The 20,994-nt window shown below is 43.7% G+C and overlaps 1 protein-coding gene across 1 annotated transcript in view; it reads left to right on the top strand.

The window, feature by feature from the left end:
• Positions 1-20,994, top strand: part of syne1a (spectrin repeat containing, nuclear envelope 1a) — a 121,028-nt gene that overhangs the window by 84,861 nt on the left and 15,173 nt on the right. Inside the window, exons 90-126 of the mRNA XM_070926329.1 lie at positions 1,115-1,255; positions 2,658-2,771; positions 3,201-3,362; positions 3,749-3,943; positions 4,061-4,234; positions 6,478-6,669; positions 7,392-7,523; positions 7,671-7,771; positions 7,976-8,126; positions 8,355-8,483; positions 8,573-8,737; positions 8,854-9,069; positions 9,177-9,278; positions 9,370-9,489; positions 9,570-9,770; positions 9,880-10,053; positions 10,155-10,286; positions 10,436-10,632; positions 10,853-10,985; positions 11,100-11,282; positions 11,426-11,575; positions 11,688-11,864; positions 11,966-12,121; positions 12,223-12,378; positions 12,478-12,648; positions 12,898-13,031; positions 13,146-13,350; positions 14,277-14,459; positions 14,604-14,750; positions 14,882-15,036; positions 15,479-15,626; positions 15,713-15,807; positions 15,922-16,156; positions 16,655-16,849; positions 18,177-18,302; positions 19,636-19,791; positions 20,508-20,666. Of these exons, the coding sequence (XP_070782430.1) occupies positions 1,115-1,255; positions 2,658-2,771; positions 3,201-3,362; positions 3,749-3,943; positions 4,061-4,234; positions 6,478-6,669; positions 7,392-7,523; positions 7,671-7,771; positions 7,976-8,126; positions 8,355-8,483; positions 8,573-8,737; positions 8,854-9,069; positions 9,177-9,278; positions 9,370-9,489; positions 9,570-9,770; positions 9,880-10,053; positions 10,155-10,286; positions 10,436-10,632; positions 10,853-10,985; positions 11,100-11,282; positions 11,426-11,575; positions 11,688-11,864; positions 11,966-12,121; positions 12,223-12,378; positions 12,478-12,648; positions 12,898-13,031; positions 13,146-13,350; positions 14,277-14,459; positions 14,604-14,750; positions 14,882-15,036; positions 15,479-15,626; positions 15,713-15,807; positions 15,922-16,156; positions 16,655-16,849; positions 18,177-18,302; positions 19,636-19,791; positions 20,508-20,666 (5,862 nt within the window). The remainder of the gene's footprint in view (positions 1-1,114; positions 1,256-2,657; positions 2,772-3,200; positions 3,363-3,748; positions 3,944-4,060; positions 4,235-6,477; positions 6,670-7,391; positions 7,524-7,670; positions 7,772-7,975; positions 8,127-8,354; positions 8,484-8,572; positions 8,738-8,853; positions 9,070-9,176; positions 9,279-9,369; positions 9,490-9,569; positions 9,771-9,879; positions 10,054-10,154; positions 10,287-10,435; positions 10,633-10,852; positions 10,986-11,099; positions 11,283-11,425; positions 11,576-11,687; positions 11,865-11,965; positions 12,122-12,222; positions 12,379-12,477; positions 12,649-12,897; positions 13,032-13,145; positions 13,351-14,276; positions 14,460-14,603; positions 14,751-14,881; positions 15,037-15,478; positions 15,627-15,712; positions 15,808-15,921; positions 16,157-16,654; positions 16,850-18,176; positions 18,303-19,635; positions 19,792-20,507; positions 20,667-20,994) is intronic.

A 20,994-nucleotide genomic window follows, 5' to 3' on the forward strand; every position in this document is an offset into this window, starting at 1 on the left:
TCATTGTTGCCACAGCATTGTCAGCACTGCTCAGGTTCTAACTAACCTCACTGTGTAGAACCACTGTTTTCTCCACACAGTGCCGGTGTGCTGATGTTTTTCGTTGCGTTGCATTGCATCATAAAGCCCGGGAAAAAGTCCTCCGAATATAATAAGGTCCCGAGTCAGTCGGCCAAGTTCTGCATTAACTGCCAATAACCAGCCCAGTAGGGCTTGGCTCACATTTCAGCTCTGCCTCTCTACTGAAGCATGCAGGCACACAGACAACTGTGCTACTTCTAGGACAGCTGCTGCTGCTGCTGCTGCTGTATTCACTACTCCAGTCTTCTCTTTCTTTAAGTTTGGGCCTTGATCTTCCTGTGGATTTCCCAGGACTTCTTAGTGTTTTTTTCACTTTGAACATACTTGTAATGCCATTTTTAATTGTGCTTGTGCATCAGATTGCATGAGTGGTTGTTTTCTAGTTCTTAAAGAGAAATATTCTTGGTAAAACATATCTTAAACGTCCAAGAAAACACTAAAACTTGTCTGTGGTATGGATAATGTCTGGATGCCACTTACAAGGGAAATGTGTCTGCGATGGAAAGGAAATGACTGTGGTTCTAAAACTGCAACTCTACAGTATGTATGTGTGTGGTGTGAGCGGTATGTGTACTTACTGTATGTGTGATTTTCAACTTCCTGGTAATGGCCATTCCTTTCCCCTGATGTATCCTGTAAAAAAACCTTGTGGCTCATTCATTGCCAGTGGAATCCAGTGTTTGTCCATTTGCTAGCACAGAGCAATGCTACAGTAAATTATGTCTCTAATGCTGTGGTATGGCAAAAGGGTTGCTGTGTTTGATGTCAATATCAGTAATGTGATCGAACTGATCTCATCTCAGTGTTATTTGATTACTCACTGTCTAATTAATCAGCAATATGCTCACTGCTATCTGCCTAACCTGCACTCCCCCATTAATTTGTATGCTCTCTCTTCTTCTCTCTCTTCACTTTTCTGTCTCTGTCTCCTCACTCCTTTGATCTGGGCGTTTTCTGCTTGGTCCCCCTCCCTTCTCCTCCACCTGCTTTTTCTGATGTGTGTGTTTGATGTGTGGTGTGTATGTGTGGTCAGATGACAGCCGGCCGCTGCCACACACTCCTCTCCCCTGTGACGGAGGAGTCAGGGGAGGAGGGCACCAACAGCGAGGTCTCCTCTCCCCCTGCCTGCCGTTCCCCCTCCCCGGGGGCTAACGCTGACGCTCCTCTTAACCAGGTACTGCAAACCCCACCCTGGTTATCTCCAAAGCCCTCCAGCATTACCTGACCTGCCCAGCTTCCTTACCACCATCGTCCACTTTACATTTTACACCTCAAATCAGTCTAACATCATAAGAAACCCCCACAATAATCTGTGCACCAAAGAAAAGCCATCTTAATCAGTCACCAACCTTAATATTTAAGTCTTAACATCTTCTATGTAAAATAACTGAAAAAAACAATTTGCCACTAGGATGAGATTGTTCGACTGTTTTCCAGCGCAAATGTCTCAAAGATGTTTTTGTCCCCAATGACATTGACTGAATACAAGTGTTAGTGCTGTTTTTGCATTTCATTTCAAGATATTAGAGATTATTGCAGCATGTGAGCTTGCATACCCTGTTGTCAGAGTTTTTGATTTGTTTCAATTATTATAAGATTATAAGACTGAATATTGAATATGTGACTAAATGACTTGTTAAGATGGACATGCTAACTCACCCGCACCCCATCCCATCCCATCGCCACACCAAATCGTGACCTCCCCATCATCACCACTATGAACACCATGGATGTTTGAAACAGCTGGAGAGTTTCTGTGCTGCCCCTGCTTTCCCTGTTTATCAGCATTATGTTGGCAGATTTACTTTGCTGAAGAACATTTGTTTGCAACTTGCTTTTTTGCTGAGATAAGAATGAGAAGCAATTTTGTAAACATAGCTAAGTTAGCATTAAATATGTTTTTTGTGTAATGTATGACTTGCAACAGTGAAACAGCAGTGCTTTGTTGTTCTGGGAGAAACAGCAAAGGTCATAGTGAAATGTAAATACAGTATTTCTGTCTTGTGATGTGTCAGAGAGCCTAGCTGTCCTATCTGTCTAAGTGACGGAAGGAAAGTGTCATGGAGGAGAGTTTGAACTAACCTCACAGGACCTCAGCCAGATGATGCTGAAGAGAAGAACGTCCCACAACGATCAAAACAGATCTAACTCACAGGTCATAGGTAGTGCTTGCCACGCTTACATTTTGGTCCATATCGTTTCTGTGGAAGTATGTGAGCTTGTGGGTGGCCTGATTTACCATAACTGAGAACTACCATAACCATTAACCCATGGCATACCGTGTTCACTTGTCATGTCAGTTTAAACTCCAAGGGAAATGTGTGGCCCGTTTTCAATAAGAGAACGAGAACAGATTAAAGACATTTTCATTTCAACTGTCTATATCTTAAAGTGCATAATGCATTACTAAGTAGTCAAATTCATTGTTGACAGTATGTTTGAGGACATAAGGACATGTCAGACCAGCACACCCTCTCCCTCTTCAGTGAACGTCAGAAACACTGTAAATTAGCATATATTGTACATCGCTCTCATACACTATTGAAACACACGCTCACAGTGTTGTTGTGCCACAGGGTCGAGGTGCGCTAAGCCGAGCACCCCTCCAGGAGCTGTACGACCCGTCTATGGAGACCAGTGCTGCTAACCTGGATGACCTGCAGAGATCCTGGGAAACACTCAAGAATGTGGTACGTCACATCATCAGCTACAACCAACCAAATTCATTCACATATGAAAACACCACTAAGTTATGTTCCCATATGCCACAGCTAGAACATTTCTTGCAATAAATGTAATGATATGACGGGGCGAGTAGACAACAGCTACAGAGATAGATTTTAACTCAGCACACTTCACAGTTGAATAGGGATAAAGTTTTAGGATTTGGGACTCTACTGGACTGTTATGACAATTATCACAAAATCAGGGAGCAGTGTGTCTTAAGAAAGACTACACTAATGCCAAAAGTGGGATGGAAACTTGAACTGATATACCTCCAACTACAAATCACAAGACAAATGATAGTACAGTGGACTTTTCCCCCAACTCTTCCTCTCCAGCTGCCGTCTAGATTTTGCCATCATTCGTTTCTCCCCCCCCCCCATCTCCCACCACAGATCAGCGAGAAGCAGAAGAGTCTGTATGAGGCTCTGGAGCGACAGCAGCATTATCAGGAGTCCCTCCAGTCCATTTCCACTAAGATGGAGTCCATCGAGGGAGCGCTCAATGAGGGTCTGGAGCCTAACAAGAGCCCCGAGAGCCAGATGGCTGCACACCAGGTGAGAGAGAGGGGGGACAGAGAGGTCTGGAGATATTGGGGAAGTTGTGTTTGTGTGTGTGAAAGAGAAAGAGAGAGGAGGAGTGGAGTACAGTACAGATAATAACACTGAAAGTACACATTAAGTGTGAATTGAAAGGCAGACAGAAGACATCTTTTGGGGAAAAGACAAAGCTGACCAAAGACAAGCCTGCTCCAAGAAAACAGAGAATGATTGAGGGGCTTAATATTGCACTAGCCCATGCAATGGTTGCATAGACTGCATGGCACTGCTCTCCGTTGCTATGCCAACTTCACAGTGATGGCCAATACATTTCTTTTTTGTAACGTTACTGTCAGGCAGTCTGGACAAACCCCCTTTTACTGCTGTCTCCTGCCATCTTCTAGGCTCTCATGGATGAGATCATGATGCTGCAGGATGAGATTGGTGAGTTGCAGACGTGTTTCTCTGAGGAGCTGGCAGACAGCGACAGTGATGGGGAGGCTGGTGACCAACTCGCTCTCCAGTCTACTCTCACTGTGCTGGGAGAGAGGATGGCGACCATTCGAATGAAGGCTTCTGGGAAAAGGCAGCTGCTGGAGGTGAGGTGCTCAAAGATGATATTAATTTACATCTCCCAGATTTGCATGCTTTAATCTTCACACTGAGAATTGTCTCACCTGTGGAATCTAACATGTCTGTCACATTGACCACTACAGGAGAGACTAAGTGAACAGCTAGAGGAGCAGCGACAGGAACAGGCGCTGCAGCGTTACCACAGCGAGGCCGAGGAACTCGACCACTGGTTGCTCAGCACTCGCGCTACTCTAAGCTCTGCCCTTCAGCCCCAAAGCGAAGATATGGACATGGAGGAGCAGCTCATCGACTGTCAGGTGAGATTGACATTTCTGCTATTGTCAAAGGCTGGACTGACTGATTAACTGAGCACTGAAAGATTTTGAGCTCGGTCTGTTAAGATTCCCAAGGATGACAATCTTGCCACTGCTAGGTGGTGTGCATCTTGTTCCTCTCCTGATTTGTGCAGATTTTTTACACAGTCAAGGAAAACTTTTGAATTCCTACCACTGCCCTAGGCACAGTAGGAAAGTTTGTATGCTACTGTTTTATTAAGAGGGAGCTATCAAAGGCTTAAGTGAAGCATCTGGCTGCTTCACTGTTCCAGAAATAGTGCCTATCCTTGGATTCATTCCCTTGGTATTATATTACTGTTACTATTTTAGTCATGCATAAACTGTTCATTTCATCCTAAAAAACAAGAAATTTACAGGACCTACACTGAGTATGGGACTATTTCAAGACAGAACAGAATAGGAGTCCTCTATTGTCCAATAAAGTGAGAGTTTTTTTTAGGATTTTACCCTGTATCTCTTTCTGATTACCCTCTTCACCATTCCTCAAACATTTATTCACCGGCCTAAGTGTTGTTCCCCCACTCATCCTGTTTCTATGGTAACATTGCCTTTATCTGTGGAGTAATTAGCACCCATGGCTAAATGGTAGCAGTGGTCACTGAACCGTAGTCATGTGTCCTTGTAAAGATTTTATTCAGGTCTTTGAAGTTATTCCAGTGATTTTGATCACAAATTAACTTCTGACAAAAGAGAAAAAATGTACCACTGCTTTTCATTGGCGTGCCTAACTTACCTTTCCTGACACTTCACTTCTGTTATGTCACTGACTACCTTGGCTGATATTGCACTGAAGTATTATTTTGAATGGAATAGTTATGGTCTTCCACTACCTAAAAACATTAATCCTATGATGCACCATAACTGGCTCAGCAGTAATAATGTTAGTTCTGTGGCTCAGACAAAGTAAATCAGTGTTTAAAGTGTGTGTGTTTGTAGCAGCTGAGAGACAGTAAGCTGATTATAACCCACATATGGCTCCCGTGGAGCTCAGGTCTAAAGGTCCGGCCCATGCGGATCCTCATCTCCAGTGGGTAAAAACTGTCTGCAAGTGTGGATTGTTACAGTATAGATCCAATGGAAAGGTCAAGATGTGAGAAAGGATATGTGGTGAGAGAGATGCAGTGAGAAATAGTGGCACAGAGAAAGGGAAGAAATTGAAGTGGAGCAATTCGGGCAGGGAGGGAGAAGAGGAGTATGATACAAAAGGCTTTGGTTAGATAATGGTTAAAAATAATTTGCCTTGGAAATGTTGTATCTGTTGAGCTGTAAACTGTTCACTAAACAACAACAGTCTGTTAATTTAAACACTTACACACCACAAGAAAATCAACACACTCTAAGCAGCTCAAAAAACAGTTAAGCAAAGCCTCTCATGAATCAGTGCTTCAGTCAAATACTTTGCTGAGTCTAAACTTTCTGGGCCTTATATAACAAACTTGTCTTGTAGCTGTGTCAGTTAAAGCAAAACAGTGTAAGTTTTGCAAATGCTATTTGATCCTGGGCCAAAAGAGAGGAAGTGACATTTTGGAATTTGAGTTAGAATACCATAAGGAGGCTTTTTGTGGTGAGAAAGTCTAGGGAGACAACCTTAATCCCCCTCTTTTCCACCTCTATACAATTGTACCACTTTTCACACACACACACACACACACACACACACACACACACACACACACACACACACACACACACACACAGTCTGGACATGGAAGGGGAGGGTCTCTTTTCCTGTTGTTTCCCTTGTGAAGAAATGTGAGAGGAGAGTGAATGGGGCATGTTGAAAAGGATTTGAAGGGAAACAGAGTAAGCTTGAAAAAGAGTATAAGAATTGATGAAACAACAAGTGGATGTTAAGAGTGAGACAAGGAGAGGCAGAAACAATGAGCCTGCTACTGAAGGATGCTGCATGTATACAGTGCATGCTATGCAGGAAGAACTAAAAGTTAATTCATTATGTTTAGTGGAAGCCTCTAAACCACTGGAGCTCTACATGTCAGTCACTTAAACCAACGGTTCCCCATTTAGAGTGCAAGATAAGTTTGGCATGAAGAATCTGTGCATAGTTGATAATAACTGCTGTTTAATGATGTGGGCATAGAAACTACACAAGGAAGATATTTTCCTCGTGTGACTCTTTGGGCAGGTTACAGTCGGGATTATGATTTTAGTTTGTTTATTATCAACTGTAACTCTTTCCTTTCTAGAACATGCTGTTTGAGATCGAGCAGAAGGTGTCGTATCTGTCAGAGCTGTCCATCCACAGCGAGAGCTTGCTGTTGGAGGGTCGGGCCGAGAACAAGGGAGAGGCGGAGCAACTCTCCTTCAAACTGCGCTCCCTCAAAGACAGCCTGATGGAGCTGCAGCAGATGCTGCAGGACAAACAAGTTGACATACAGGTGAGATCAGGGGTCGTATGTGTTTTGTTCCCCCCCATGTATGTTTATGTCCTCTCCTGTTCCATGCCGTCAGTTCCCCTCCCCTACACATTCCCACATATTATTCCATTTCCCAGCTTTTCCTTCCACCCTGCCTCTGTGTCACTTTTGTTGTGCTGTGCTGCATTATGTGACACTGTGTAACAGTATCAATGGTAGTATTGTGCAAATACTAAAGGTCATGTCATGCTCCTTCATAAAAGTCCACTGTTTTCCACGATGGAACAACAAGAGCCTGTGTGTCTCACAATGGGCCTCAAACAACAGACAAAAGGATGCTACCTCATCACATGCTAACACTAAATGTACTGCATCAGGTGTGTTTTTGATGACACAACATTTTGTCCTTTTTGCTTTGTGGTTTTATCTCATTTGCGAAAAAAAACAAAATTTTCTCCTTAAATCTCTCCATTTCCACTGAAAATTGTTTTACATTAAAGGAAATCCCTTGTTGCTAGCCTCCGTCAATGTGCTCTTTAAGTAAATAATGACATTCATTCATTCATTCTCTAATCACTCTACAACAACAGCTTATTTGTTGGAGTCTATTTGAATCTATATTCAAATTTAAATACTTAAATCATGATGTCGTTTCAAAGAAAATATTTTTTTCTGTTCTTTTCTCTCCTGTTAAAGTTTTTGAGCATTAATTAAGTGGTGACGTCCCTCTGTCTTTCTCCCAGGGTTCATTGCAGGAGCAGGAGGACAGTGAGCCAGACTCATCTCTGTCTCAGAGTCCTAATGTCCAGGATTGGCTTTCCCAGGCCAGATCCACACGCACACAGCAGCACCACGACAACCTTCTTCGACAGAGGGTAAGAGGAAGCTGAACTTTTGGATAGTTTTTATATTTGCCACAAGGCTCATTGAATCCATTTCAGATTGGGAGTGGATACTTCTCTTCGATAAATATAACTCCTACATTTTATGGCCTAAATGCATGCTGTATGGTGACTTCCTAGGAGCTGCAGGAGCAAGTAGCTGAACAGAGGAGGCTGCTCCAGTCTGTAGCCAGTGTTGGAGAGGAGTTACTCAGCCAACAGACCACACCCAATGGGGACAGGTACGTTTTCTCCTCACACTTATTTTGTTATCCCTTCCAGAGAATGAATAAACATTTCTCTGTCACACATTAATTCTGTTAAGAGGATCCTCTGTGATTTATGTTTAATTACATTTACAATTACATTGGAACTTGCTGGTAAAACCACACTCCAGGGACCAGATATTAGTCTATTATGACAACATACCCCTCTCCCTCCCACAGTGAGGTGTCCATCCCAGGAGGAGTGCTGCTGGAGACTGAGACCTTGTCTCCTTTGGACCAGCTGAGACAGCGCTGGGAAAACCTGAATAAAGATCAGAGCACGAAGCTGCAGCTCTCCCTCAATTCCCTGGAGCAGGACCAGCTTAGCCCGGTACACATGCCATACATTGTGGATTTGTTATTTTCTGTATTCAATTATGTTTTCAAAGTGTGTTTTTGATAAATGTTGCTTTGTGTTTCATTTGTTTGTTTTGAGTTGTCTTAAACTCTATGTGCACTCTTTTTCTTCCTTGCATAATTTCACACCTTCATCGTTATGTTTGCTGCCAGTCTGACCCTCATATGTTTCTTATGTCTCATTTATCCCTCTTGTGTGCAGGTCCTCCACCGATCCCGTCTGTCCAGTCCCAGTGGTGTGTTTAGAAGCGAGTCTGTCAACCAGGACTCTTGCTCTCCCAGAGCTTTGTTTGAGGCCTGCAGCCAGACTCTGGAAAGAATCGCCCAAGAGGTGAAGCACAGATTTTGTACATCATTTTAATCTCTCATTACTTATGGTTTCTCAGGGTCTGAGTGAATATTCTTTGTTCTTCCTCACAGGCAGTGAGTGGCGACAGTAAACTAGTAGGAGGGACAACAGTCCAACAGGACCTGTATGCTGCAGTTTCAGCAGCCTCCTCCTGGTTGGATGCTGCTGAGAATCAGCTGCTCTCTGGTCCTGTGCTGCTGTCTGAAGATACAGAGACACAACTTACAAATCTAGAGGTACTAAAGACACTTGAGGTTGTTGTAGACACAATAGACATAAACAGACAATACAATTACAACTCTACTGGATGGAATATATGAGCTATGTTACTGACCTGAGCTTTTCTGTTTAGGGTCTGAATAAACAGCTGAAGGCGGTGACCAGGGAGGTAAACCAGTGCAGAGACCTTCTGGGTGGAGGAGCGGGCCGGCTGTGTGGAGGAGAAGAGCGAGCCCTGATGGAGGACACACTGGAGGGCCTGCAGGAGAGGATGGGGCTGCTGGACTCCACCCTGGAACAACACTGTGACGGGATGAGGGACAGGCTGCAGGAACACTCAACTTTCCAGGTACAATCACAGGACAGTTGATCCTGTTTAAACTTGGAGTATGAAGCATATTTTTAGTGATTAGGAAGCTTGCCCTTACTTAGTGTGAACATTGTTTCTGTTGCCAGAATGAACTGAGGATGCTGTTCACAGCTCTGTATGAAAGTAAACACCAGTTGCTACAGAAGATGGCTGGAACTGTGGACAGACCTGCATCCAAACAGATAGAGGTATGATACAGACCAAGGACAATGTCAAAACATACAAGATATAGGAATCCCACAGGTGCACTGAATTGGCAATATGTTGCATCTTTTGTAGACATTATCAGAGGTGGAAGACAGTCTGAGAGAGTTTGAGCAGAGGGTGACTGAGCTGAAGACCAGAACAGAGGGACTCCAATCTGACCAAATCTCCAACCAGGAACTTCTCAAACTACAGGTAATATCAAATTCTCTGTAGAGCTCATTTATTTTTCTCTTACACGGTGCCCTGAGTGACATGTTGATGTTTTTTTGTAGGATGCATATGAGGAGCTGGTGCTGATGGTGGGCTCCAGACGTAGCAGCCTGAACCATGGCTTGTCTCTCAAGGCTCAGTATGAAGCTGCACTTCATGACCTCACAGACCTGGTGGACACCGCCCAAGACAAGATGGCTGCCGATCAGAAAATGACAGTAGCCTCTGTCATAGAGGTCCAGATGTTACTGGACAAACACAAAGTAAGGAGGGGGGCAAACGGGGGTAGCATTCCACTGAAATGCAAATGCAAATTGTTGTTCATTTAGAGACCAATTTCTTTTTCTTTAACATTGTCTTTCAAACTTATAGGAGTTTTTCCAGGGTCTGGAATGTCATATGATCCTCACCCAGACGTTCTACAGTAAAGTGTCTGGTCTGGTGGCGCAGAGAGAAAGCCAGACCCTGGAGGAGACCATGGCCTTAGCCCACAGTGTGCTTAAACAGGCCCACAGGAGGGGAGTGGAGCTGGAGGGAATACTGGAGGTGGGAATGAGTGATTAATAGAATGATAACAAACAGGAACAGTATGGTTCAGTTGAATGAACATGTAGAATGCACTAACTTATAACTTATGTCATTGACAGTCATGGAGCAGGCTTGTTGAAGAGTACCAGGCTCTGTGTAGACAGCTTGAGGCTGTGGAGTGTAGCATCCCCACTGTAGGCCTGGTAGAAGAGACAGAGGAAAGACTTGTTGAAAGGATCAGTCTCTACCAGGTAAGGAACGTTATACAGACTGGACACTCATAGATGCACAAATAAATGCATACGTGCTGTATCACAATATCATCTGACTTACCCTTTGAGTATACTTGCTTGTTAGAATATTGAATTTTTAATTCATCAATTATCCATCTGTCCTCTAGCATCTGAAGGCCAGCCTGACGGAGCATCAGCCCCAGCTGTACCAGGTCCTGGAGGAGGGCAAGAGGCTTCTTCTGTCTGTTGGCTGTTCAGACTTGGAGAACCAGCTGACCCAGCTTGGAGAACACTGGCTCTCCTCCACCACCAAGGTCAACAAGGAGCTGCACCGCCTCGATTCCACGCTGAAACATTGGAGCAGGTCAGGGTCCAACAATGATCTAAGTTTGTTTGCCAGTGTGTCAAGAATCAAATCTGAAATCAAATATGTAGCAACAGCATGTGAGTCAGCAAAATTGTTTTGGTCTGTAATACTGTTTGTGATACCCTCAGGTTGAATACAGTAAAAATGATCCCCTAAATATTTCAGAAGCTGTTAGAACTAAATAAAATTTCATTTTTGTCCTGTGTATAAATTTCAGGTACCAGAGTGAGTCAGCAGAGTTGAGCCACTGGTTGCAGTCGGCTCTGGACCGGCTGGAGTTCTGGACAACCCAGTCAGTGACTGTGCCTCAGGAGCTGGAGACTGTCAGAGACCACCTCTATGCCTTCTTGGTTAGTTTGGTTATCATATGAGCAGCAAAAATACCAATAATATTAACATCTATATTATTAATGAATGCATGGTTAGATTACAACTTCTCTCACTGCCTTTTTTGTTTCTGATAGGAATTTTCCAAAGAGGTGGATGCTAAGTCGTCTTTGCGTTCATCTGTGCTAAGCACAGGCAACCAGCTTCTGCGATTGAAAAGAGTAGATACAGCTGGTCTCAGGACAGCGCTGGGCCAAATCGACACTCAGTGGGCTGAGCTGTTGACTCGTATTCCTGTAGTACAAGAGAAGCTACACCAGGTCTGAGAACAGCAGCTGTTACACTCTAGTGGTTATAATATTTTAAGTAATTTCTTATGAGGCTAATTGATATTAGCATTATAGCTGGTATGCTGTATTTTGTCTTTTTGTAACATTGCAACCCCTCTGCTCTCATCCCTTAGTTGCAGATGGAGAAGCTGGCATCACGGCACGCCATCACAGAGCTGATGAGCTGGATTTCTCTCATGGAGAACATCATAGAGGAAGACCAGGACAAAATCCTGGGAGCTGTAGGCTCAGAGGCGGTCCAGAACTTCTTGCAGAAGTATAAGGTACCGTTCTGGCTGCAAAAGAACAAAAAATTTATTAACAGCCTTCAGCTCTCTGCCACCCCTCTTTTCTTTTATTCCCTCTTCCTCATGATGTCTGATTTGTATTTCACAGGGTTTCCGCATCGATCTGACCTGTAAGCAGTTGACTGTGGACTTTGTAAACCAGTCAGTGCTGCAGATCAGCAGTCAGGATGTGGAGGGAAAGCGCAGTGACAAAACAGACTTTGCAGAGAAGCTGGGAGCTATGAACAGACGATGGCAGATACTACAGGGGCTCATCGCTGAAAAGGTAATGTTTCAGTCACAGTGTAGTCAAGTAATAAACCTGAAAAGTTTTTACTTTGCTGTTTCTGAGTTCTTAAGTTGTTCTGAATTGTGTTTGTATTTTAGATTCAGTTTTTGGAAGGACTTTTGGAAGGCTGGTTGGAGCATGAAAATGGAGTTCAGGCCTTGAAAACCTGGCTCACACTGCAGGAGGAGAAACTGAAGAAGAGACACAGGATAGAGGATGTAGCATCGGTGCAGAATGCACTGAAAGACTGTCAGGTATGCATACATACAGCACTGCTATGCATGCCACACACAATTTGAGTTTTTATAATGTCTATATTTGTGAAAAAAAAAAAAAAATGATTTTGTTGTTGCAGGAGTTAGAGGAATTAGTGAAGGAAAAAGAGAAGGATCTAGAGAAAGCAGAGGAAAGAGGCAATGCTCTCATTCAGGATAAGAAAGGAGCAGCCTGCTCTGTTGTCAAGGAGACCCTCAAAGGACTCAACCAATCCTGGGCTCATTTGGACCACATGGTGGGCTTCTTTGATCTCTTACCCGCATGGTTGTTGCCTAAATTTTCCCATTGTGCTTTAAGATAATTACACAGTTTTGTCTCCCATCCTTCCTATCAGATAAGTCAGATGAAGGTGAGCCTGCGGTTGGTGTTAGAGCAGTGGACGCTGTACAGGCGAGCTTCGGAGGAGATTAATGGTTACCTGATGGAGGGGAGGTATTCTGTGTCCAGGCTGCGCCTTCTTAACGGGTCTTTAGAGGCAGTACAGCAGCAGGTGGAGAGTCTGGAGGTGAGGAGTGCTGAAAATAGACTGCCCTATTCCCTACTTATTTTGGAAAAGTGGCACACCCCTGAAAACAACGTGTTAACAGTTGATAGTACATAAAGTCATGCTTAAGTTATTTCACAGTAACAGCGTCATCGTGAATAGGAACATCTACACGGATTAAAAACATACACAGCATGTGTTGATCAAATGTAACAAGCATCAAAGATGAAATTATGAAATTAACTTTTAGTGGGTGTCTGTGTTTTTAAGAACCTGCAGGAGGAGATGGATAAACAGGAGAGCAGCCTGAGGAAGTTTGGCTCTGTAACACACCAGCTACTGACAGAGTGCCATCCATCTGTGGCTGAAACACTCAACAGAGCCCTCCGGGATGTCAACATCAGGTAGGGAAGAAAAAAAACACTATACTAACAGTAAAATCTATAAAGCTATAATCATCCACTTGCTCCTTAGCTGAGGTCAGTATGTAACAATACATTTTTCCTCCTCTGTGAAAGGTGGAATCGTCTACTGGAGCAGATCTCAGAGCAGCTGAGGAGCAGTAAAGCTCTGCTGGGGTTGTGGCAACGCTACAGGTCATCGAATGGCCAGTGTGTGACAGCAGTTCAGAGACAGGAGGAACATGCCGATCGGCTGCTAAAGAGCGCCACCGACAGGGAGATCACAGAGGAGGAGAGCGGCGCCTGGATAAAGGACTGCAATGTGGGTAGACATGGGACAGAGGAAACACAGGAGTCCAGTATATGATTATGATTAAACATTTTCTTCTGTAGTTGTTATCTTCCAGGACCCAGGACTAGTGTTAGAGTATTACTACATCCACATTTGTGAGGCTTAGAATATACCAGGAGAATTTTTCCTGCTTACCCTCAGCCTCCTTTGGTTTCTAAGATCTTGTGAATGAGCTCCGAAATGGCTTGTCAGCTCACTATGAGGATTCACAAAGCCTCTATACCCTCTGCAGAATACCAAATTGCGCCCTGCGCCTTTGTCTGCTTGAATGTAGATTCACAGCACAAGCTAACAAAAGTCTTTTGAAAAGGAGACTGCAAAGGGAAAAACAGGGCCCTGATTTACACTACAGGGGTCCCCCAGTGTCACGCTGGGCTTGTAGGGCCATGCTGGCGATGTCGAGAGACTTACTGTCCTAATACCGTAAGCAGACCGTTATTTTGAATGAAGATCACTGATGCAGTTGCTAGACACTAAGTGGTTGAGGGCTGTGATTGTTGTTGGTGCATGCTTATTACAAGAAAGCTTTACACACAACCCTTGTTCTACTCATCCTGAATGTATTTATGAAATGCTATTTTCATGCCTTCAGCAAAAGGATCACATGGCTCTCTTTGGGTTGGAAAAAGATTTACCACTCTTTAGCATGTGGAACTCTTTCAAAAACCACCTAATATAAAACTATGTGACAGTTTCTCTTAAATCCTGACATTTTGGATATGTTCAGGGTTCCCTTACAAAATCTTCTTCCACCCACTATGTCTTTCCTTGCCTTTGCATTGAATATGAAGTTGTCCTTGTGTCATTAGTGTACATGTAAATGCCATGACTTTCTCTAACTTCTCAAAACTCTAAACATTCAGTGATCCCTCTCTCTGATGACATTACTCTTGCAGGCGTGCCTTGGTGACCAGGCCTCAGTGCAGCAGTCCCTCCAGCAGCTGCAGGCTTTAGGGGAACAGCTGAAGAGCCAAGTTGACGCCTCCTCCTCTGCAGCCCTCCAGTCCGACCACCTGTCACTCACAGATCGCCTAGCAACACTGGAGCACGCCCTTCACAGGCAGCAGGAAGTACTGCAGGTAGGACATCAGGGAATGTTGGGCATGGTCAGAATGACATACACGTCACTGTTTTGTATATACAACCCCAATATATAAAGAAGAGGATATGGTTGGTGGACCATCACTTCTGTATTCTCACTGTGGCTTTCTGACTGTTTGTAGTCTGGATCTCAGGCCTGTGAGGCTTTCAGAGAGCAGTTGGACACACTGATCCATAAGGCCGAGGAGGCTGAGGAGGTGCTGAAGAAGTCAGACCCAGTGGGCTCACCAGAGCTCACTGTGATCCAGACCCGTATGGAAAAACTGAAGGTATGAAAAACACTCATGTCTTGGCTATTGTTGCTATTATCTGTGTTTGAACATCTGTTGCTTTTTCACCAAAAAGACTGGTCATCTGCATAAATTCGTTCCACTGAAAATGTGTAATAATGTGTTCCCAGGTCCACCTGTTGAAGCTGAGCAGTCTGTCTCCAGACCTGGAACGTGTTAACGAGTTGGTGTACAGACTGCCAGTCAGCGACAAAGATGTTAAACGACTGCAAAGTCTCAACAGAGCCTGGGCTGCTCACTCCGCTCACCTCACTGAGAGGTTCAGGTACCTAAAACCTCCAAATTTCACTTGTTGATAGCACTGAGCATACTGCAAATCAAGCACCCACCACAATAAATATTAGAAACTATACTTTTGAAATAGCATGAATACATTTTTGTTCTTGAAATATACAAACTTTCATCTTCTGTGTAACAAAAGTTGGACAGTCTTTTTACAAGCTTGGGCGCTTCAGAGTGTGGACTACTTCTCTTTTTCCTGGGGTCCTTACTGATTAATAAAGAAGTCGCTAAAAGACAAAGCAAGACACACTGGCATTGGAGGAGATATATGCAAATGTGTGCTTTACTTAAAAATGAACCTATAACCTGGCAACTCATAAGTTATTTTTATATTGCTGTATAATGGTTTATTACTGATCTGTAAAATATGAAAAAATAAAGTTAGTAGTGACAACATTGTTTATGTTCTGAACGACTCTCTCCAGTAAACTGCAGGCAGTGTTGCTCCAGCAGCAGAGTTTCCTCCAGAAGTGTGAGGCATGGATGGACTTCCTGTCTCAGACTGAACAGAAGCTGGCTGCTGAGATCTCTGGCAACTACCAGAGTCTGCTGGAGCAGCAGAGAGATCACGAGGTCAGAGAGCATTAAAATGACATGTGTACAAATTGCTGTCTTGGTATGTACAGTGCCGTTATTAATATATGTATGTGTACTTGCAGTTGTTCCAGGCAGAGATGTTTAGCAGACAACAGATTCTCTACTTCATCATCAATGATGGACATGTTATGTTGGACCAGGGGCAGGTGGACGACAGGTAAACACAAGCAAAGACACGCACAATCCTATAAACAATTTTACCTATCTCATGAAAAGAAGTATCCAGTATTGAGGAGCTTACATGCTGTTCTCACTCTTGTCCCCCTAACAGAGATGACTTCAGTGTGAAGCTGGCCTTGCTAAGCAATCAGTGGCAGGGTGTAGTGAGGCGGGCCCAGCAGCGAAGGGGCATCATTGATAGTCTGGTCCGCCAGTGGCAGAACTACCGGGAGATGGCAGAGAAGCTGCTACAGTGGCTTCAAGAAGTGACCCGTGATCCAGATGTACATCAGCCAGGAGAACCGGTCGCCCTTCAGCAGGCCAGAAACCTGTTAGATCAGATACAGGTAGGTCACAACACCATGGAGGATCTTTTAACGTCCTTCACTTCACCTCTTTCAAATTTCTAATTAGAAATTAGTTTGTCTGAAATATATGCTTTATTATATCTTTCTAATTAAAATTAAATAGTATAAGTATATAGCAGGTGGATGAGGTTGGGGATGGGTTCAGTCACTGACACTCCCACTTTCCCATGAACTAATTATTTTCTCATAAAGCTTGTTTAAAAAGTTTGCATCATTTATGAGATCACAGGAAGAGGACTTTGAGCTCATTTATTTATTTATTTTCAAATCTACCATGTTCAATCTTTACAAACATATACCCTATTTAGAAACCACTACTTCGTGTCACTCTTCAAACTTCATATTTTTATTAAACACTACATTGACCTAAGCAAATCTAAACCTACCACTAATAAAACATCATCCCTTCTCCAAACGTAGACTCCCTTAGTTAACATGTACCCCCTCTGCCCACTGTCCCTGACTCTGTTCCTCCAGCTGAGGGAGCGAGTTCTCCAGAGGCAGCAGGGAGGCTACATCCTGACGGTGGAGGCCGGCAGGAGCCTGCTGCTGTCAGCCGACGACAGGGCGGAGTCCACCCTGCAGACGGAGCTGATGGAGATTCAGGATAGATGGAGGCACGCCCACCACCGCCTGGACCAGCAGAGGAGGGAGCTGCATGGCTTGCTTAAGGTCAGACTAAACAAAAAGTATTCTTTTATACTTCTGTCTTGGTTTGTTGCTCTCATCATATGACAACATAAGATATAGACTGTAGTCTTTGTTTTATTACATTTTTAATTTGATTAATTCCACTCACTGGCATGCAACATTAGAAAAAAAAAATTCTTTACCATTATACCTACATTATAACAAGACCGTTTTAAGGGTGAAAAGTACTGATCAGTGTTGGATTATGGGACATCCTGTACTAACGCAGGTACGGGAAGCCTAATTTTACACATTGAAGGCTAAGCTAGAAGCTGTGTCTCTACCATGCTGCAGCATAAAAGGTGCTGTGAAGGGTGCTGAGGGCATCTGATGCCCTTAATGAGGCTGCCCGGTTGTACATGCAGGACAGCAAAACCAGGTTATTGCAACGCATGAATTATGCAACGCTGCACCTTAAGTCCTGAAGGGAAGTGAAGGACAGAGATGGAGCACACTTAACTTCTGTCCTCAGACTCTTTCACACTCAAGCATTACAAAATAGCACAAATGCACAAAGTGCCAGCCCAGGGCATGCATCCACATAAACACACACACACACACACACACAGGCAGAGTGTGGACACTGTGCAGTGAGCTGTAATGATTTGAACCCTGCAAGCTAGATTTTACAAGCTGTGATCGTGGCCTGTTTCGAATGGGACTTAGTGACGCAGTTTAAAAGATGCATCTGGGAATCTGGCGTTTGTGTTAAAACATGGTTGTCTCCTCTCTTCCTCTGAATCTTATTCTCCTATAATCCTCTGGTTTGAGAGCAGCTACTGTAGCTTTTCTAGTCCTACCCTCGCTGTTCTTTTACCATGACTCTTGCTTCAGGTATGCTACTTTGTTGCAGCATTTCTTACCAAATATTATCCTGTTTTATCCTGAAGTGGACCCTTATTCAGACTCTAAAAATAGCTGTAATCCCCGCCCTTTGGAGCAGAACCTCCCTCTTTTGTCATGAAGCTGTGTTAATTCGCTTCTTTGGCTGTTGGATTTTTGCTGTATCACTCTGGTGTTGCTTGGGAGGCTCAGAGCTGAGGGGGCTGTCTGGGCTGCATGATAATTGATGTGGCCTGACTTTAGCTTTGGTTTAATGTATGTTTGTGCGTGTGCATGTTTATGCCTGTCAGTTTATGATTATGTATTCTGATGCCTCTGCTGCAGGAAGAATTTATAGCAACTTCCCTGAGTACAAGAAGGTCTACAGTCTGTGTGTTTGAGTGTGTGTGTATGTGTTTTATGCTCTAATTTTTACTGTGTGTGTGTGTGTGTGTGTGTGTGTGTGTGTGTGTGCGCGTGTGTGTAGAACTGGGAGCGATGTGAGAAGGGCATAAACACGTCACTGGAGAAGCTGAGGGCCTTCAAGAGGAAGCTGTCTGTGCCACTGCCTGACCACCATGAGGAGCTACACTCAGAGCAAATCAGATGCAAGGTGAGGAGAATCTGAAACACACTGTAATAATTGTCACACACATACACACACATCTATATTCAAATTGTTCGTTCCTTCCAGGTTAAATGTTTGTATCTTTGCAATATCCCACTGGCCTTTTCTCTCATATGCATTATTAACATATACACATGCTTACTCTCTCTGTCTTTTACACATTCACATTCACACACACACACACACATCCACAAACACAGACTTGTCCTCCCTCTACACTTTAATCTGGCTACGGGGACAAACAGATAAACAGACAGACCAGCAGCAAAAAAAACCCAAACATCTTTATCTATCAGCTGCTGTCTCGTTGTGTGACCTTGTTTGTTTGGTTTTCAGACTGTTGGTATGAATTGTATTTATTCTCCTACAGGGGAATAGCATTTTGAGTCATTATCTAATTTAAAAAACGCTGCGTGTTATTTTTTTGTATATAATTAGTTTCCTGTGTTCATTTTTCAAAAAAGAGCCGGTGGAATGAGCAAACAGGGATGCTACTTATTTTCTTGTTTGTTCCGACAGCAATCATCTAATTTCTGTGTGAAAATTCACATTATGATCATTTGCAGTTTGTGTTAACCACTGGACACTGTATGCAGTCATGTTTCATGCATGACACGTCCTCCTCAGGGAGGAGGGGGGCTGTGAGAGTAGCTGCACATAGTCAGCATCAGCTGAGGAGAGAGAGAGGGGGTGGGGAGAGAGAGAAAGAGAGGGTGCGTGCGCATGAAAGTGAGCGAGAGAGAGAGAGAGAGAGAGAGAGCATCCCTGTTTGCAGTGGGGGTGTATTTATGTGTGTGTGTGTGTGTGTGTGTGTGTGTGTGTGTGTGTGCTTCCTTTTGTGTGTGTGGCGTGATAGAAACATTCTCCGGGTCCACAAATGATTACACCACAGAAAACCGTCACAGTGACGGAGGAGAAGGAGATGTAAGGTTAGACGTGTCTGTTACCTTATCCTGCCTTTAACCTTGAATGTAGCTGTTTAATTTTTATTGAATGTAACATGTTACTCTTATTTATATGCTACTTTAGGAGAACCAAAAATGAAATTCTTGCATTTGGAGTCTTTTCGCGACATACCTTGCTGTAATATTCATTGTCAGTTTTCTGTTTTGCTTTTCCTCATGGCTATTTGTGAGGGTGCAGCAGCTGCAGTTGAGCTTCAGTAGTTCTGCTCTGTGGCTTTCCTGCTCTGTTTGACTGTGGCTGTTGGTTATGAGGAGGTCTTAACAGGATAGCCTGAGTGTATCTTTGCATTTAAGGCTGCAGATCACCTCTCTGCGTGTTGTACATCATTTCTTGTCATGTCATGTGGATGCAGGAGTTGGAGAGCAGCGTGGAGGGCTGGACCGATGACCTCACTTCCTTGTTCCTGCTGAGGGACTCCTTGGAGGGCGTGGTCAGTGCAGATGACATCACAGTCCTACAGGAACGCCTCCAGCTGCTACAGTGCCAGTGGGGGGAGGTCTGCCACCAGGTAGATTCACACAGTACACATGACCATGACTTATTTTTTCTTGGGTGTTTTTAAAAGGCTGATGTTATTTTATTTCCCCCAGTAAGTATCCAAAATGACTTCTTTGTGAAATCTCAGATTTCTTTGTGTTTTTGTGTCTCGTCACTCAGTGGATTTAACTTGAGCCCTTAGCATAACCCAGTTAGTTGAAGCATTCAGATGACGTGGAAATAAAGAGAAACCTTATCTGAATTAAATAATGTTGGCCTGCACCCAGTGCATATTCTCATGCAGTACTGATCCCTGCTGAAGATAGACAGTGTTAACAGCTGTGGTACATTTGACAGAGTGAGAGTTCAGCTGTGGCTAACTTTCCATAACTATGGCACTTCAGGCGCCACAGCACCAACAGTGTTATTGTGAGCTGTGTATTACTGTGAATGGAGAGAGGATTAGAAGAATTAACGGGACTGGTCTGGTAGTAGGTTTTTGTTTTTTTAGCTTTCCCTGATTGATTTGGGCATACACTGTGCAATCAGACCCCTAATTATGTTGTCTTTGAGTTTATCTTCCACCAGTTCTGTTCTTTCTTATCTTTCCTACTACTAAACCACCAAATTGTCACAGTTTCATGTTTTGACTCTTTTCTTCCTTTCCACGTCTTTGCTCTCATATCCTCCCTTCTCCCTTTTCTCTGTCCCACAAATCCCCCTCCATCCTCCCCTTTGGCCCCTCAGCTTTCCCTGCGCAGGCAGCAGGTGAGCGAGAAGTTGAATGAGTGGGCAGTGTTTAATGAGAAGAACAAGGAGCTGTGTGAGTGGCTCACACAGATGGAGAGCAAGGTCTCTCAGAATGGAGACATCAGCATCGAGGAGATGATCGAAAAGCTGCGCAAGGTGATTTCAGCACACAGTCTTTAACAAAAAACACACCTGAAATGAACATTTGTAGAAATTAATGAACCAACACATCTGTGCATGCAGAAGTGTAGTCGGTACAACCAGAAGTGCTGAGTTGAGCCTAGTTGTTGTTGACTGTTGTTGCATTTCCAGATCTTAGACACTGCTATGGACTGATAGATTTATTTACTGATGTACTATAGTAAGTGTCCTATCATACCTAAATGTTTATTGTTTACTGGGATTTTAAAATGATCAGAGTAAGACATTAACCTGAGACTATTATAGCTTATAGATGTACTTTCTTAAAGTTTACTTTAAATTA

Source organism: Enoplosus armatus, chromosome 19 (assembly GCF_043641665.1).
Source record: "Enoplosus armatus isolate fEnoArm2 chromosome 19, fEnoArm2.hap1, whole genome shotgun sequence".
NCBI classification, from domain to species: domain Eukaryota; kingdom Metazoa; phylum Chordata; class Actinopteri; order Centrarchiformes; family Enoplosidae; genus Enoplosus; species Enoplosus armatus.